Source organism: Ptychodera flava, chromosome 2 (assembly GCF_041260155.1).
Source record: "Ptychodera flava strain L36383 chromosome 2, AS_Pfla_20210202, whole genome shotgun sequence".
Lineage (NCBI taxonomy): Eukaryota > Metazoa > Hemichordata > Enteropneusta > Ptychoderidae > Ptychodera > Ptychodera flava.
Genome location: NC_091929.1, coordinates 4,898,630 through 4,915,670, shown reverse-complemented (window position 1 = coordinate 4,915,670; position 17,041 = coordinate 4,898,630). Strand labels below are relative to the sequence as shown.

The 17,041-nt window shown below is 37.1% G+C and overlaps 1 protein-coding gene across 1 annotated transcript in view; it reads left to right on the top strand.

Moving 5' to 3' along the window:
• LOC139151858 (protein O-mannosyl-transferase TMTC1-like) overlaps positions 1-16,818 on the top strand; it is a 43,417-nt gene extending 26,599 nt beyond the window's left edge. The window contains 4 exon segments of the mRNA XM_070724890.1: positions 969-1,106; positions 2,991-3,116; positions 11,140-11,217; positions 11,691-16,818. Coding sequence (XP_070580991.1) covers positions 969-1,106; positions 2,991-3,116; positions 11,140-11,217; positions 11,691-11,825 — 477 coding nt within the window. The 3' untranslated portion in view covers positions 11,826-16,818.
• Positions 16,819-17,041: the final 223 nt, after the last annotated feature.

Below are 17,041 nucleotides of genomic sequence, written 5' to 3'. Positions count from 1 at the left end.
TGGTGTAGCCACAAACTGATGACGTCAAATCACCGTACACATTGCAATACACAGTGCCATAATTACAAGACGTCTGTGCTTTGTGTATGGCAATTTGACATCATTAGTTTGTGGTTATATCACTTGTAAAATGGTGCCGTGAGCAGAACTTAATTTCTTTGCGTACACTGTGCTTCAGTCTTTGATAGGGTTAGATTTGATGGAGTACTGCACTGAATCTTGGGAGTCTAATACATCTATTAATACAAAGTGTCCAAACTGACTCACATCTCACAGTAAGACAAGTCTTTACACATTAATGCAACCTCAGATCTCTGAGATGGATATTGCTTGGTCAATCTACCGGTACACACCACAGTCTTTTGTATCATTGTATGCAACGGCCACATACACAGATATTGTCTTGTGAATTTTAGTTTATAAAGGGCCAGTAATGCTAACTTTTGATGATTTTTTTTGTTTTTAATATCAACCATAATTCCTTGATCTATTCCCGAAAGCATGTTGATATACACAGTATTCAGCTTGTCAACTCGGCCCGTATGCATGTAAACTACATTGTTATCTGAAAAGTGACTTCTGGTCCAGACTATGATAGAATTCAAATGTAAACAATAATAGTGCATTTTACACGTATAGACGCTAAGTTGACAAGCTAAATAGTGGGTGTTTCAACATTCTTTCGGGAGTAGAATAAAAAGTTGCAATTGATTTATAAAATAAAAATAATGAAAAAATCATCAAAAGTTAGCATTACTGGCCCTGTATGAAGTGAAATGCAGATAGAAAAGTGTCTGAATTGTCTTCTGTGGTCTCTTATTATATTAATTAGTAATATTCAATATATTTGTAGTTCACAGAATTCAAGTGACTGTGTTCTTTGCATTTCCATTTTGTATGAAAAAAAAAAAGCAACTGTGCTACGACTTGGCAACAAAATAAACATGACATTTCTTGCTTTTTACCAGGCACAAGTACTTGCAAGATTACATCGGTTTGATGAGTCGGTAACCATGCTTCATAACGTACTGGAAAGAAATCCCAGCTATGCTCTAGCTCATCGCCACCTTGCCAGTGTGTTTGCTCTGATGAAGAATTACAGTGAGGTAATAAATAAATACATAAATGGTGTGTCCACCCACCTACTGTTTCAGTCGTGACTGTAGCTCTCCAACAATGACACTGCCAATAATGGACTCAGGCAAATTGCATGGCTTATACAGAGTCATTAATTCTCTCATTAACATCAATTATGGTCACCCACTCAAATAAAATGGTAGTTTCGTCTTTTGTATCATTGTATTTTATTTCAACTCTTTATGGTCCAATGTGAACACACAAGCCGTTGACATTAAATAAACCTGATTCCAGGTGTGAGGAATAAGGGCATTACTATGGCAACAACACTTCCTGCAGAGGTTTGTAGTTTGGAACTGTCATTATAGTTGCAATAATCAGTTTTTCAGAACCCAAACATGAATATGAAAAGAAAACATATACACTATACTTAGACTGGCCTAGCTGTGGTATTTACTGTTATGTATGCATGCAATCAGCAATGCATGAAATAACACAGACTGGTTTATAGCAACTAATTATGTTAATATCAAATATATACATACAGAACAATCATGTCACGACCATGCCTTGAAAAAAACCCTTAGAAAAGCATTTCATCTTTGCCATGAATTCTTCAGATAAATTTTGCACCTGTCTAATGGTATACCGGCATAATGTAATTAATGTACATAATGTGGATCATGGATCATGGATTCAATACCAATGGATGCTGTTACTTCAGCCATACCACCAATGTGTTCTACTCATTTGTATATGTTATCATTTTTGATGTTATCAAAAAACTTGGGACAATTGTGAAGATTAGACTACTTTGTGGTTTTGTGATAACATCCATAGATCCATTCTGTCATGTAGCTGAAAACAAAGGCCTGGACCCAAACTAACCATACATGTCATTGTGTCTGAGCATTTGCATAGTATAGAGTTCTCAGTATAAGTACATAATTCATCATAGATGGAAGAATAATTTGACAGCGTGTATGAATATTCTATGAACAATGCATATTATAACTATATATAGATATTCTGGAGAGATGTTTGTTTACATAGTTGCCATGCTTTGAAGAACAGTTATTTTCAAATGACGATGTGTTCTTATTGAATTTAACCAATGATCAACAAGTAATTACCAATGATACAAGTTAGTTATCATCAACAAGAGTAGTTTAATCACCAAACAACACAAATGATGAGTGTTAGGTATGTGAAAAAACACATTATGTGCAAGATAACATTTTGTGGCGGATGCAATTTTTAGATGATTTATGTAACACACATTTCATAAAGCAAAGACACAGAATATTTTGATTTGGAAAAGATTCTATTATTGTAAGTATATTCGAGATGATCTCTCCACAACAGGCATACATAAAGCAATAGAAAATTAATATTGAGATGATCGGCAGGGATGTAGAAAATAGCCTTCAGCTGGAAAACACAACAGGCTGTCAGCTAAAATTTGCTAGCAGTGAAAATTGTTACTTTCAGTGAAAAATCAAGACATTTTGCACAAACTTAATTTGCTAACACACCACTTGTAGCTGCCTATACTTTTTTTTTTGCCACCTGTAACCGAAATTTTCAACATCCTTGATCAGAAAAAAAAGTTTGAAAAAATACAATACTGAAAACAAGCTAAATTTGTACAACTTTTCCCCAGAAATGCAAACTGGTACTGTACCAATACCTGTCCAATTAACATTTCTGTATCAGAACATAATATAGCCTTGTTATATTCGTGCTTTCAGTAATTCATGTGATAGATATGTATCTTAAATTAGATTAACCGAGGAGAGGTTTCATATGTTTTACATGCTTTTCAAGAAGTTCAATAATCACTTGTAGGTGGTCAGTTTTCTCCTTGATGCTTTATTCATCACAACATTGACCATCATCTGTGTGGATTGCAGGCAATAAAACACATTGACAATTATCTTGAGATGGACAGTGGTATTGATATGAAGACCAAAGCAGAGATCCTGTATGAAGAAGGTAGTAACTACAGAGAAATCAATAAACATCAAGATGCTATCAAGGTAAGGGAACTGACTGACTGCCCATACTACCCATTGGTAGAGCAAAGTTCATCGCTTTGTGTATAGAATTGCAAGAAAGCATGCTTGTAATCTCATCATTTCTTGAAACTTTCACGGAAGACTTTGTATGAGATGTCATTTTGCACGGAATATTCAAAAAGTGGTGTCACCGTGCTAGATTTCAAGATAAAATGGCGAGATTATTGTTATTCTGTAGAACAGAACCTGCAAAAAGTGCCAAATCAGCAGTTTTTCCAACAGCTCTGGATAGATTTACAAGTGTTTGCCTTCATTTTATGGTGAGCAACACATAATCTAATAGTCATTTGTAAAGGTAGGTTTTAAAATTTTACACTGCATGAAATAGTAATGCTTCAGTCTTAGAGCCCCAGTGCTGCTAACTTTTGATGATAATTTTACCATTTTTATTTTTAATGTGAACCATATTTCCTTGTTCTTCTCCCCGAAGAATATTGATATACACAGTATCCAGCTTGTCAACTTAGCGTCTATATGTGTAAAATGCATTGTTATTGTTTACATTTGAATTCTAGTCCAGACCAGAAGTCACTTTTCAACAAATAACAATGCAGTTTACAACCCATCGTCCGCTCGCACGGCTCGTTAGCCAGACAGGAGTCTTCCACTACCACGCGGTGCGGGATACCCCCACTATTTTGCGTTAAGGAGTTTGATGGAATTAGGAAATCAGGCGGAACCAATCAGAGCACGCGTTACACTCAAAGAGGAAAACCATGTCTACCTTCCAAACGCCGACCACCGCACTGTTTGTACACAGCTTTTCTCTAGATTTACTTACTGGTTTACTAGACTTGGTTCAAGTGCGTGATTGTGAGCACGTGAGTTGTGTGAACGTCTGGAATGCAATGATCTGTGTTCTCTTTTCATGTGAAATGTGTGGGTAGGATTATGTGAACGCGTTGAGTGGGTTGAACGCGATACAGGGGAGTTTAACCGGCACAAACTAACTCACTACTGTTATAGCTGTACAGACTATATAAAAACGCATTCGATCGCTACCAAATTTTACACGAGGAACTTTTACAAATCATTTTATTTTTTGAAAATTCACCGACTTGAACCAAGTCTCTGGTTTACCTTTGTCCTGTGACACCGTAATGGCTCAAACGGAGATTTAGGAGTGGGAAGGCAATCTTGCCCGAGTTTAATACAGGATTTGATTGTCATGCATGGGGAAATCTTACTGCGTGGTGGGGATAAAAGTTACGGGCGATTTTCTCGTCATTCAGAGAGGTGGCGAAAAGTTCCGTTTCAGTGATCGTGGGTTACGAAATGTATGGCAAGGCTTTGTATCGTGTGAAGCGTTAGATATCTCCCCCCCAAAAAAATCGACAAATAAATATGGCGATAATGCAGAAGATGACTTTGAAAAAACTGACGCTTGTTGTCTATGAAAAATTCACCGATGAGTAAGCTTTATATTGATTGCTGACGCTTGTACTACCGGTAGTAGTCAATGAAAAATTCACCGATGAGTACCGGGGTATATTGCTTGCTGTATGAATAGATCAATTTGTTTTGAACAACACCCAAACAAAATCCGGTTCTTTGATTTCCAGTTCTAGCATATTTCACAAAGTCCTAGTCCATGTTTTCGAGCCATGCTTCTAGTTGTTTCTCCTGCGGCGTGTCGATGTTCTGTTCTGGTAAATCCTGTTCATCGTCTCACAATGTTTACAATTTTCCAAAGATATGAACAACAGAATAGCTGCCGGCCGCGCCAGTTGACAGGACCACAATGTCTGAACAACGTCTGAGTAATGGGTTTATCGTGAAATTTTGAGGTCAAAATTGGAGGAGTACTAGTGGTTTAACAGATTTACTTCGGCGGGTAGAACTTTTCTATTTCGCGCCGCGATCTTTTGAGTTTGGCGGGTTGATGTTTTCACCTTACAAGTTGAGCGACAGCTGGGAATATCTTGCGGTACGACGCGCTGGCGGCTGGGCCTTTGTTTTGACGTTTTGAACACATCAGTTATTTCAGCAGTAGATTTCAGTAGCATGAAATGTAAACAGCGACCACGAATACTTGTAAATGTAACACCGAGAAAAAAGTGGGAAAAGACCTATACTACTACATTCGTAGTAACCGATTATCTGATTGGCTATTTACTGGTCACATACAGTCGTGTGGTGGCGCTTTAAAAAACACGATTTAGGGGGTCTATCAGCCAAGGTCTGATTTCGGGAAGCATCCAGCTGCCCGGAGCGGAGACCTTGGCAAGCGAAGATGTTTACAACCATAGGGGCTGAGTTGACAAGCTGGATACTGTGTATATCAACATTCTTGGGGAGAAGAACAAGGAAATATGGTTCACATTTGAAATAAAAATGGTGAAATTATCATCAAAAGTTAGCAGCACTGGGGCTTCAAACAGCTCACAATACCTGTATGTTTGAGAGCTGGAATTTTTCATGCTTAACATGGCTATGGTGCATTTGAACCCTACTTTTTGCTTCATATTTCTTTTCCTGTCACTGTATACAACAAAACATGCAATCATAAAGAAAATGACAACATTTTATGTGTGCCAAGTCACCTCCCTGAAGGTTATTTCATAATCATTTGATCATTATGAAGTTATTTATGCCACCAAAAACCTTGTTATGTTCACTGTGTTAGTGATTCCATAGATGTGGATTATTTGAAAAGAAAGTTTTTGAAACTTTGATAACATTTCTTTACAATGCTGCAATAGATGTAACAAAATGTACTTTTTTCTAAAATGTACTTTCTATCACAAGCTAAAGTTGACATTGTGTAATTAGGTGTTACTGAAAGGGACATAAGCTGTAACTTGTGGCAAGTTTTTCAGTATTCTGCTTCTGTATATCAACTACCGTGTCTGACCCTAATCCGTTTGTCATGCTGAAATTTCGAATATTCTTTTTGTCAACACAGCTTGTATGTGTGTAGTGATCATTGTTTATTCTTTACAAATGAATTCTAGTCCGGACTTGAATACAATTTCAACAATAACAAGGCAGTATTGCTGAAGGCAATGAGTACTTGGGCCGAGATAGAGTAATTTTGAGGACAATATATACTACTATTCAAATATGGTCTTGAATTTTCTCCTGTCAATTAGGCATTTGATTAACTGGTTATTAAACGAAGCAATGGCATGACAACGGCAAAATATGTCTAGCAACTTTTGTGGAGTTTGAGGCAGGGGTTCTTTATTTATAGTGAAATTGCTTAAACTCCTTAAATATTCAAATTACAGCAAATTTCTTTTGTTCTCGATGGTAGATGTCTAATATTTAGATGGGCATATTTAGATTTCTACCCTATAGTTATCCCTATATACCAAAAATCGGACATCCAGCTCTATTGGCTTGCTCAGAATTAGATATGCGAATAATTAATGAGGTACAATATGTGGTGTCATAAGGTGTCCCATCATACCAAATATGAAGGGTGTAGCACTTGTGGTTACTGAGTTGTGGACAAATATATATATTTGATGTCAAAGGTCATTGAGGTCACGTGACATTTTGTCAAAATAATTGTATTGCTAAGTTATTCCTATATACCAAAAATCAGACCTCTAGCTCTATTGGCTCGCTCAAAATTAGATATGTGCATAATTAATAAGGTACAATATGTGGTGTCGTTAGGTGTCTTATCATACCAAATATGAAGGATGTAGCACTTGTGGTTACTGAGTTGTGGACAAATATATATATTTGAGGTCAAAGGTCATTGAGGTCACGTGACATTTTGTCATAATAATTGTATTGCTAAGTTATTCCTATATACCAAAAATCAGACCTCTAGCTCTATTGGCTCGCTCAAAATAAGATATGCGCATAATTAATGAGGTACAATATATGGTGTCATAAGGTGTCCTATCATACCAAATATGAAGGGTGTAGCACTTGTGGTTACTGAGTTGTGGACAAATATTTATATTTGATGTCAAAGGTCATTGAGGTCACGTGACGTTTTGTCAAACAAATTATATTGTTAACTTATCCCTATATACCAAAAATCAGACCTCTAGCTCTATTGGCTCGCTCAAAATTAGATATGCGCATAATTAATGAGGTACAATATGTGGCGTCATAAGGTGTCCCATCATACCAAATATGAAAGGTTTAGCACTTGTGGTTACTGAGTTATGGACAATAATGTATATTTGAGGTCAAAGGTCACCAAGGTCACATGATATTTTGTCAAAATGTCTGAGATATCTGCGTGAACCGATGGACTCACTGATGGACCCACGGACGGATATGACCCAATCTATAAGCCCCCTGGACTTTATCTGTGGGGACAAAAAAACTGTGTCACTGCATCCTTTCGGCAATATGAATACGATGAGAAACTAAATTTTTATTTTCTGGCCTTATAAATGAAAGTCTATGGAGAACTGCCTTATACATGGGAGTCTATGGGGGTGTAAACTAAAAAGTCCTCTAACACGGCCAAATTCGATCGCATTGTGAAACAAATCGACGTGCATCTGTATGGGGTTGGGTACTATTCTTGTGCAAAGTTTGAAAGAAATTGACCAGGGCATGTCTGAGATATCTGCGTGAACGGACGGACGGACGGACTGACATGACCAAACCTATAACTCCCCCAGGACTTTCTCCGTGGGCACTAAAAACAACGCAACAGTTATTACAGCTACACCGGCGGTAAGTTCATATCCAGAGCCCGTACGGTCTGCCGCCGTCGCTTGAAAACAATCTCATAAACCTGGCCATATGGGCAACTGTGTATGAGCAGCTGGATGCTTGACTTCCCGGAGAAGGCGAGCTGTCACGTTCAAGCTCAGGATTATTTGTCGATCAAATTTCAGTAAATTTACCTTACCAGGGCTCGAAATTAGCGGTAGTCCCGCGTCCACAGACTACCAACTTTTCCCTGGGGCTACCAAAGTCCATGAAATGGTAGCCCACACGGACTACCAAAGCCTGGGACAGGAAATTACTTAGTGGGCGACATGATGTTGATCGCTGACGCCACTACACATGCTATACCGACGATCATACAGTCAACCCAGCTGGACACAGAAAGGACATGTCGAATTTTTTGCGACAAACTTTCAATAAAATATCATTTATATCTGAACTGATGTACTTGGATAACAGGCTCGAGAAATGATGGCCAATGAAAATTCATTTTCATATTTATTTAGTCACAATTTATCAATCACAATTGGACACAAAATTATTCAAACTGCAAAGAAAAAGCTGTCGGGCCATCCATACATTAAGCTTTCCGGGGGAAATATAGTCAAAATTGCCACGAAAGTATTAGGAACATGACTGTACCAAGTTGTCATCCTGAAATTCATAGCCAATCTATTTTTAGCCATGTTATGTTTACACGTGTGAGTGAAAAGTCGTTGTCATTGCGTACATCAAAGCTCTGCGTATGTGTGAATAGGTCGTCAAACTTTGAGGCGTCACCGTCGTCCACTACACATGCTATACCGTTCTCCTAAGGCCATGATCAGCAGGTATTGATGTCAAATGACTAGAAAATTCATCACTGGATAGAATCATGAAAAATAAATCGTTCATCGTCTAGATATAAATAAAATATTCTTTACAAAAAAACCTCTTCATTCATGCATGGGCTACCAGACCTTGTCGCTGGGCTACCAACTTCAGAAAATGGTAGCCCACTGGGACTACCAGGGTAAAAAGTTAATTTCGAGCCCTGCTTATGTAGATGAAATTTTGTCTATATGCTGAAATTTCGCCGAAGTTTGACAAAATTGCATCGATTTTTCAGGTTCATATCCGACATTTTTGAGTTTTGAGTGCAGACAGAAATAAGTTTTGAGGCAACATGGCTGCGACCCCATGTTGACCCCTAGCCCTGCGTACGATGCTATGTGCTACAGCTAAACACACAGCATCGTACGCAGGGCTAGCGAGAGAGTTGCCGACATCGACGGTTATTTACGAGAAGTGAATAAAAGACTGTAAGACTGTCATTTTTGGAAGCGATCGAGTAGCTGAGGTAGGCTGGGATACGACTTGGGCCCAAGAACGATGAATTTCGGCAGTAATTTGCTTTTTACGTCAAGTCCCAAAATGGATTTGAAGTCACCGACCCTACGTACGCGTACGGGTCTTTTCAGGGCTGTGGTGAGCGGGGCGATTAGCTGTAGCGGAACACACAGCATCGTACGCAGAGCTAGTTGACCCCAAGTGAAAATGTGTTCGCGATCAAATCTTCCTATATTTTTTTCAGAATTTTCGACAAAATCATTGCTTCTTACATCTTTTGTAAAATATAAAATATTAATATAAAAATGCGATGTGCCATGTCTCCAGATTTCTAAAATATCGTTCGTTGACCGTTCGACGGAATACTCATTTCGCAAACTTGTGACGCAGTTGAAATTCAATACTGACCGCCAAATAATCTTAATGAGACTAATCATTCTAGACATCCTCCAAATTATCCAACCATTCGCGTTAGAGTTCAGCTCGCTTAGAGGATCATAACATTCTTCGGCCTTCGTTCAGATCGACCCTAATCTCTCCCATTTAGGAAATAAATACACAAGCTACCTTGACAAAACTTCGTGCACCATCCAGGACCAAACACACTACAAATCTGTCTTGACGTCATCATCTCCTTACATGGTAATCGGCATACCGTATTTTTTAGCAAAGGAGACACAGAATACGTCGGAGTATTCAGTTTCAAAACGTATTACATTGTGTGATGTTGTCAAAAAAAGGTAATGTTACTGCAGTGGTATAAATTACAAAACACAAAAGTTCAAATCAGTTTATTTTGGACTGGCTTTACCCAACATTTCATATTGTTTCTTATGCCAGATTTGACCACGTGCTTACTGGCGACCCTTTACATGCAAATTTTGTGTCAAATGGTGTGTTCTCCTGGAAAAACAAACGTACGATTTCTATATGAAGGAGGCGAAATTTGCCCTCAAAACTCGAAACCACCCCTTTATGGGGTGTACCTAGCTATTTGAACGAGCTTCTCGAATCTGCAGCTCTATTTCGAAATGATGGTCTGGTTTTCTCAGCTCAAGGATAAGTGTTCTCCATCGCTGTGGGCATTACTATTCTCAACTTGGGGTACAGTTTCCAGTCGTAATGTTTTTCATTGTGTCCGGGATATAAAACCTTTCCTTTTCACAATTTTACTTCGGTTAACACTAGTCCACATCTTGTCAGCGATTAAACATGTTTCAAGTTTAAATGTTAAATTCTGGTCTCGAGCCCTCTTGTTCGACCAAACTGAAATTACCCCTCCCACTTTGGCTCGTCCAGTGGGTGTAGCAAGGGTCGTGCCATCGCCTAGGAAACGGAGGGTGCATTAATTGTTGCATTTCGATGCACATTTTGATTATATTCAGAAGATTTTGTGGCAAAAACTCAGATAGAGAAGCATTAATATTCACATCTCACTTATTCAAGACTGGCTGAGAGCAGCACTTCCATTCAGTTAACATCATTACGCCATTTATTATGCCAAGAAAGATGAAGCCAAGACATTTTGCCCTCCCTGGTCTCAGCCAGGAATGGTTATACCTTACAGAGTTTTTTCCCACGGAATGAAAACAAATGTACTTGGGCTGAGGCCCAAGTACAACAATGGAGATTATGCTCATAATAGGTTGTGTTGATATGCTAAATACTTGGCATTAAATTACAGTTCAGGGATTCAATGGAGATAGTGTAGGGATACCACAAAACAAAAGTTCTGAAAAACTAGCCAAAAGATACAATTCAAGTAAAACTGTGATTATTGTCCTCAAGAATGTTTTTTTTTTTTTACTCAAAATTATCTCTGCACGTCATACATCAATTATGGATTAAAATCAAGATTTTACAGAATGTATTATTTATTTGATTCTTTCACAAAGTACCCAGCCATAGCAAATTGAGAAATACCGGTACACTTTTAGATTTCAAAGATCTGATTAATTTTTCATACACTCATCAAATAAATGGAAGGGTTTTTGTTTTTGACTTGCAGTGTTACAAGGCAGCTGTTGAAGCCAATCCAGAGTTTGCCACAGCACAGATGAATCTTGGTGCTATGTATCATATGCAGGTAAGTCAGCAGTCATGTGACATGAAAGTGATCCAATCATGATTCTGAAATAGCGGTGAGTTCCAACTCAGTGTGATAAAGGTAAGGTATTAGGGATGCACAAGTCACATGTTCCAGATTCATAGTCAGTGACTCTGAGAGGTCACGATCGTGTTCCGTGTCAGTTTTGGATACAAAGTAATTAATACCCCAAAGAAAGGCATGCTCAAATATGACGTGTCATCAACCAAACCCTTAAATATCCAGTTTCACATACTCTATCAAAGTTTCATTTGAGGCAATTTGTAACTCAAAAAACTTCTGAAAACACTCAATTGTTAAGTTTCAAAATCGGGTTTTTCCAAAAATTTCAGCTTATATTGATTTCAGGGTTTGTGTTTGAATGCATTTCCCCTGAGTGCCTTAAATAAATTGCTATACTGCCTTTAGTATTGTTGCAGTTGTCATATTTTGTGTTTTCTTCTTTCTTTAAGGATGAAATTGATCTAGCCAGGCAACACTACGAAGCTGCCCTGAAACTTGAACCAAATAATGCTATTATTCTTGAAAACATGAAGAAACTAGAAAATCGAGAAGCAAAGTTGAAGAGTATGAAGAGAAAAACTTAATATGGCTGACTTCCATGATGTACAGAAAATTTTGGTGTCGTTTCGTTGTGTTTTCTTTTAATAGATTATGCCTTTCATAAATTCATCGCCCAGTAGTTTGCAACTTGAAATTAAGACTTAACTCTTCCCTCGGCATTGAGAAACTTTAAACCATTCACCTTTGAAATGAAGAGTAAAAATCAGGGCTCACCATGCATATTTTGTACTTGAGAGAAAAATTGCGCAATATTTCTTGACACATGAAATTCAAAGTAGCCATAACTGTGTTAACTCTCTGGGGAAAGTAAACTTGTTGATTTTCACGAAAATAGCTTGTGAAAATATATCTATCACATGAGCTTTAAAGCAAACCCTGACAAGTGGTTGGCCAAAAATGTATTGTTAACCCTTTCACCCCCAGTTCCCTGTATACAGGTCCAACTTTACCATAGAAAACAATGGATTTGGGACAAACCATGGTGGTGAAAGGGTTAAAGTTTGATGGTCTGAATATCTGTCTCTGAGGTGCAATTTTATTCAGCAGAGTTAGTATTAATTATAGTAGCATATTCCCCATTGCCCTGTATGTGGTTGCATCCGCCGTGCTAAACACAGTGGGACTGTACCAAAGTCTGATTGTATAGGGGTGAGTATCAGGACACTCCATTGTATATTTACAAAGCAAAGAGCAGTAATTGAATCTTTGGCAAAAGCATATTTTTGTCAAGTGAAGAATTAATTTAAGCATATGTGAAATGGGTCTGAAAGATCTCTATTTCCTTAAAAGTACTATTTCAAAGTTTTATCTAGAACAACTCAGATTTTTAAATTAATCAATTTGGTCCACAGAGAAATCCACTTTTAAATACAATTTTGTTCTAACCAAAGATTATATTGTTTTACGATGTTGTTTTTAGAGTTGTTGCTATATCCTTTAGCAATGATGTGAATTTTAATGTATTGACATTTTGTTGTTGACATTAGCAGTAGTATATTGGTCTTATATAATTCAGTTTAGCAAAGCTAGCTGAATATAAAGTGTGTACAGTATGTCCAACCATAGTTACTGTTAGTAGGAGTAGTGTTGTTCAGTGTTCCCGCTAAGGTTTTGAGAGGGTGCGCAACTTGAGATACACCTGATTGCCTCACAGCTGGGTCCGTTCATGTATATGCTAATTTATTGAGGTACGTCACAACGTACAACGAACGTTGGTGGCAACTGGGCCACCAACGGGCGCTTAACTCGAAACGCGGAAGTAAAATCTACGCTGCGCTGAGATCGCACATTTCGCCCTGAGTTTAATATCGTTTCCAAAACTAATACTGATTGAAATGACTGAGACTAAAGTTGCGCAAAACATGAAAATTCACTGCGAGAGCAGTCGGAGACACTGCGCAATTAGCGCGCAAATAAGCCTTAGCGGGAACACTGGTATTGTTTGTCTGGCTTATAGCAGTTTAGTATAGACTACCTGTGTTACATTAGTACATTCAATATGGACATTCTTCATACAACTAGTACCTAGAGTCTGATCATTATCAATCTAAGTTATCATCTCTATGTATTCAGTCTCTACATTTCTGTGTCTCTGCAGAATTAAAACTATCTAATCAATCTCTGTTCAATTACTTCTTCCAGGAAAAGCTTTAAAGTGAATTTGTTTGCCAAGTTACAATCAATATACTTAGAATCTGTTTGACTCAGTCAGAAACGTCTTTTGTAGACCATTAGAAGAACTTGTGTGAATTTTTTGTAGTACAGATCTGTTTCATACAACAGAAATGGGTCACTTGCAATTTTGTCCATTGTTTCTGATTCATGAATTTGTCCAGTGTTGCTGTAGGTAATTATTTAAGCAGTAGACCACACCCAGCTACAGTATACCAGGTGATATTGAGCAGTTCTCTCAATAAATAAACAAGTTGTAGTACATGCATTCATAGACAGTCGAGAAAGTTTCTCGACTGTCTATGATGCATTGAATGAACTGGCTGGACTGGTATACCCATTGCTTATCTGGTGAGTGAACACAAAAAAATGTTTGAATTGTTAATAATCTAGGGAGTCTATTCACACCATCATTTATTATTTAGAGCCCCCTAACATCCCTCTCCATTCACAACCAAAGGTTTATCCACTAATCTTCAGTCGACCCGTTTATAGCTATTAGAGTATAACAATATAGTGAAATTCTGGTATGAAATACTGAAAACGAAATCATTCCCTACTTACAGCATGTACATGTTTAACTGTGCTACACTGCAAATGTAGTACACATTGACTGGCTGATCAATGACATCTGCCAATGTCAATAGAGAGGTATGGTTTATCACAATATAGATATATATCGGAAATGATTGACTTACAATACCATGGATGTCAAATGCGATATTTGATTCAACGTCTCTGCATATCAAAGTGTCAGTGTTGAAAAAAAAACTTTTTCAAATACTAAAGGTAACACTAGATATGATAATGCAATAAACAAACAACATGTAATAATGCACCATGTTGCTTTCTAATTAATATTCATTTTGTAATCAATGTTTAGAAACCTTGATGATTGTACATCAACGTTAAATTTTACCTCCAGGAAAAATGTTGAATGTTGATGACTGTAAAGAAAGAGTAGAAATTTTCAAATAACAGAGCTAGCGACTGCTATCATTTTTGTTTTGATGTTGTAAATTTATGATTTTTTGTTCTGAAAGAACAGTTTCATTGTCAAATGATATTACATTTAATTTCTAAAAGAGTACCGGTATTCCTGTATGTCTTGTCTCAAAGACAAAATAACATGAAATCGTTTTAATAATACCATCATCATGTGATTTTATGCGTTTTAACATTCAAATTTATGAAAAAAAACTTTAAAAATTGAAATATTCTTTTAAGAATTCCATTATCTGGTTATGGTTGTCCTCACAATCTTATTCCTATCTTTTTTCAGTCGTGTCTGTAGATAAGGCAAGCAGTACACTTTGTAAGAAACATCTCTACTGGTATTATAGTTTCCACAGTGCAGATAGTCAATTAATGTTTGTAAAGGACTGTGGATAATTGAAACGTGTGCGCGGCAATCAAGACTCAGTTTGGCCTGTAACAGAAAATGTAAGACTAAATGATACAAAAGTTGAGTGAAAATTACATCAGGTATACTGCCCAGGCTGATGTTTCTTAATGCCCTGTGACACTATCACTCAGACTGCCTTTCAGTGCCTTGCTTGATTCATACTTTCAATTCACTTTATAGTTCAATCTCATGTCCTGTTGTCATGCCAACACTTGGCCATCACAATGCACAATTGTTACACTGTAATGCCACATAAAACAACCAAATATCACTCCATTTTCCCTTCTGTCATACTTTTGAGATCACTTTTTGTATTTGGATAGAGATGAAACTAAAATGAATCCCAGGTAGCTGTGGTTTTGCAAATACAATCAATATGATAATTCACAATAACTGTGTATTGTACATTTCTGTGTACGTCTTCATCAGACCAATCAACAATTTTCACACTTAAGGTTAGCGTGGGAGTATACACATAGTGCATAATGCTTGCTGAATAAAAAAGTTGACATTTATTGGACCACTAACAAATCCACATCAAAACAGATGCATTGCTTGTAACTTGATGATTTTGCTGAATGATATGAAATTTACCACTTTATGTCAATCTTGACAGGTGTTGCATGCTGGCAGGGTATGCTTAGACATCGCGGACACCTGGTTCAAGATGACCCTATTGTTATTGTCAGTTTCTGTTTGTTTCTTAGACTCGGTAAATTATTTATTTACCTTGAATGATACTGGTTATTGGACCACTTTTGATGTGATATGTGTACGAATAGGAACAATGGTCAGGTTTGGCTACAAGTTTACGTGAACATGAATTCAATACATGAATTTCTGCGGTCACATTTTGATTTGTATGACTATTCTGGCATTCACAGAAACAGCTGTGTCATAGTGACAATGCAAATATTCATTTATTTTCTTCGCTGCTTTCTTATGAAATTACATCATCAGTTTGTATAGTTGTTTTGAATGCATGGGGATGCATGACACAGTGGTCTTGACTTAGTGATGGCAGATTGCATGTGTCAGACCGACTGGCATTGATACGATGCCAAATGCATTCTATTTATACACTCTCATGTAAAACTTGTAGTGGAACCTGTCAAGTAACAAATACGCATTAACACTCATGTCTGAGAAAATACATTTATCAGATGAATACTGGCTTGTAAAGTTCAGTGACCCTTTGCTGGCAATGTGCTGTTGATGTAATCAAGTAAAGTCAAAGACAAATCATGACAAGAAAACCAGATTAATTCTAAAACGTTTTTGATTAACTTCACTCTTGTTTTCATTTTTGTCTACAGGGCCAATGGCTGTAACATTTAATGATTTGTTTTGTTTTTGATGTAACTGCAAGTTCTTTTTCTAATCTGTAAAGCATACTATTTAGCTTGTCAATGCAGCATAATTCAATATAAAAATGCACTTATACTGTGTATATTTGAATTCTAGTCTGGACTAGAATTCACTTTTCAACCATAACAATACAGTCTACACATATACAGGCCAAGTTTATGAGCTGAATGCTGTGTACGTCAACATGAAGAGTACAAGAAGAAAGTGTAGTTGACATAAAGAAATATTAAAAATAGTGAAAAAAAATCATCAAATGTTACAGCTACTGGCCCTGTAATGTATTTGGCAGACTTCATGATCTAGCTGGCCTACTTCCACCAATAGATGAAATAGACTGACCAGCATCTATGTTGTAAGTTACACTACCCTGAAATGTTTTGATTTCTTTAAAAATTATTGTTCAAATAACATTGACCTTATTGTTGACCTTTGATAGATATGGCATGGCCTTTGTTTCGGTGCCACAGCTGTAGCGTCTTCAACTGTAATGATGCAATGAAAAATGGAATGAAATCTTTTGACATTAAAGCAATCCAGTGCCTGTAAAGCAAATTTATGGGCTTCCAAATGTACAGTTTGTCTTTAATTGATTGTGAATGTGTGGTGAGTGGAGATAAGAATAATGTATGTAAATGTTCCAACAACAAGCCACTCTTTGGAAGCCACTCTTAGAATTATCCATTGTAGTGATTAAGAAGTGAACTGCCATATTTACAAAACACATTTTTAATTTGGGTGTACCGCACTGCCATTATTGTCTTTGAACTCTCTAATAAAATTGGATTATCTCATAGT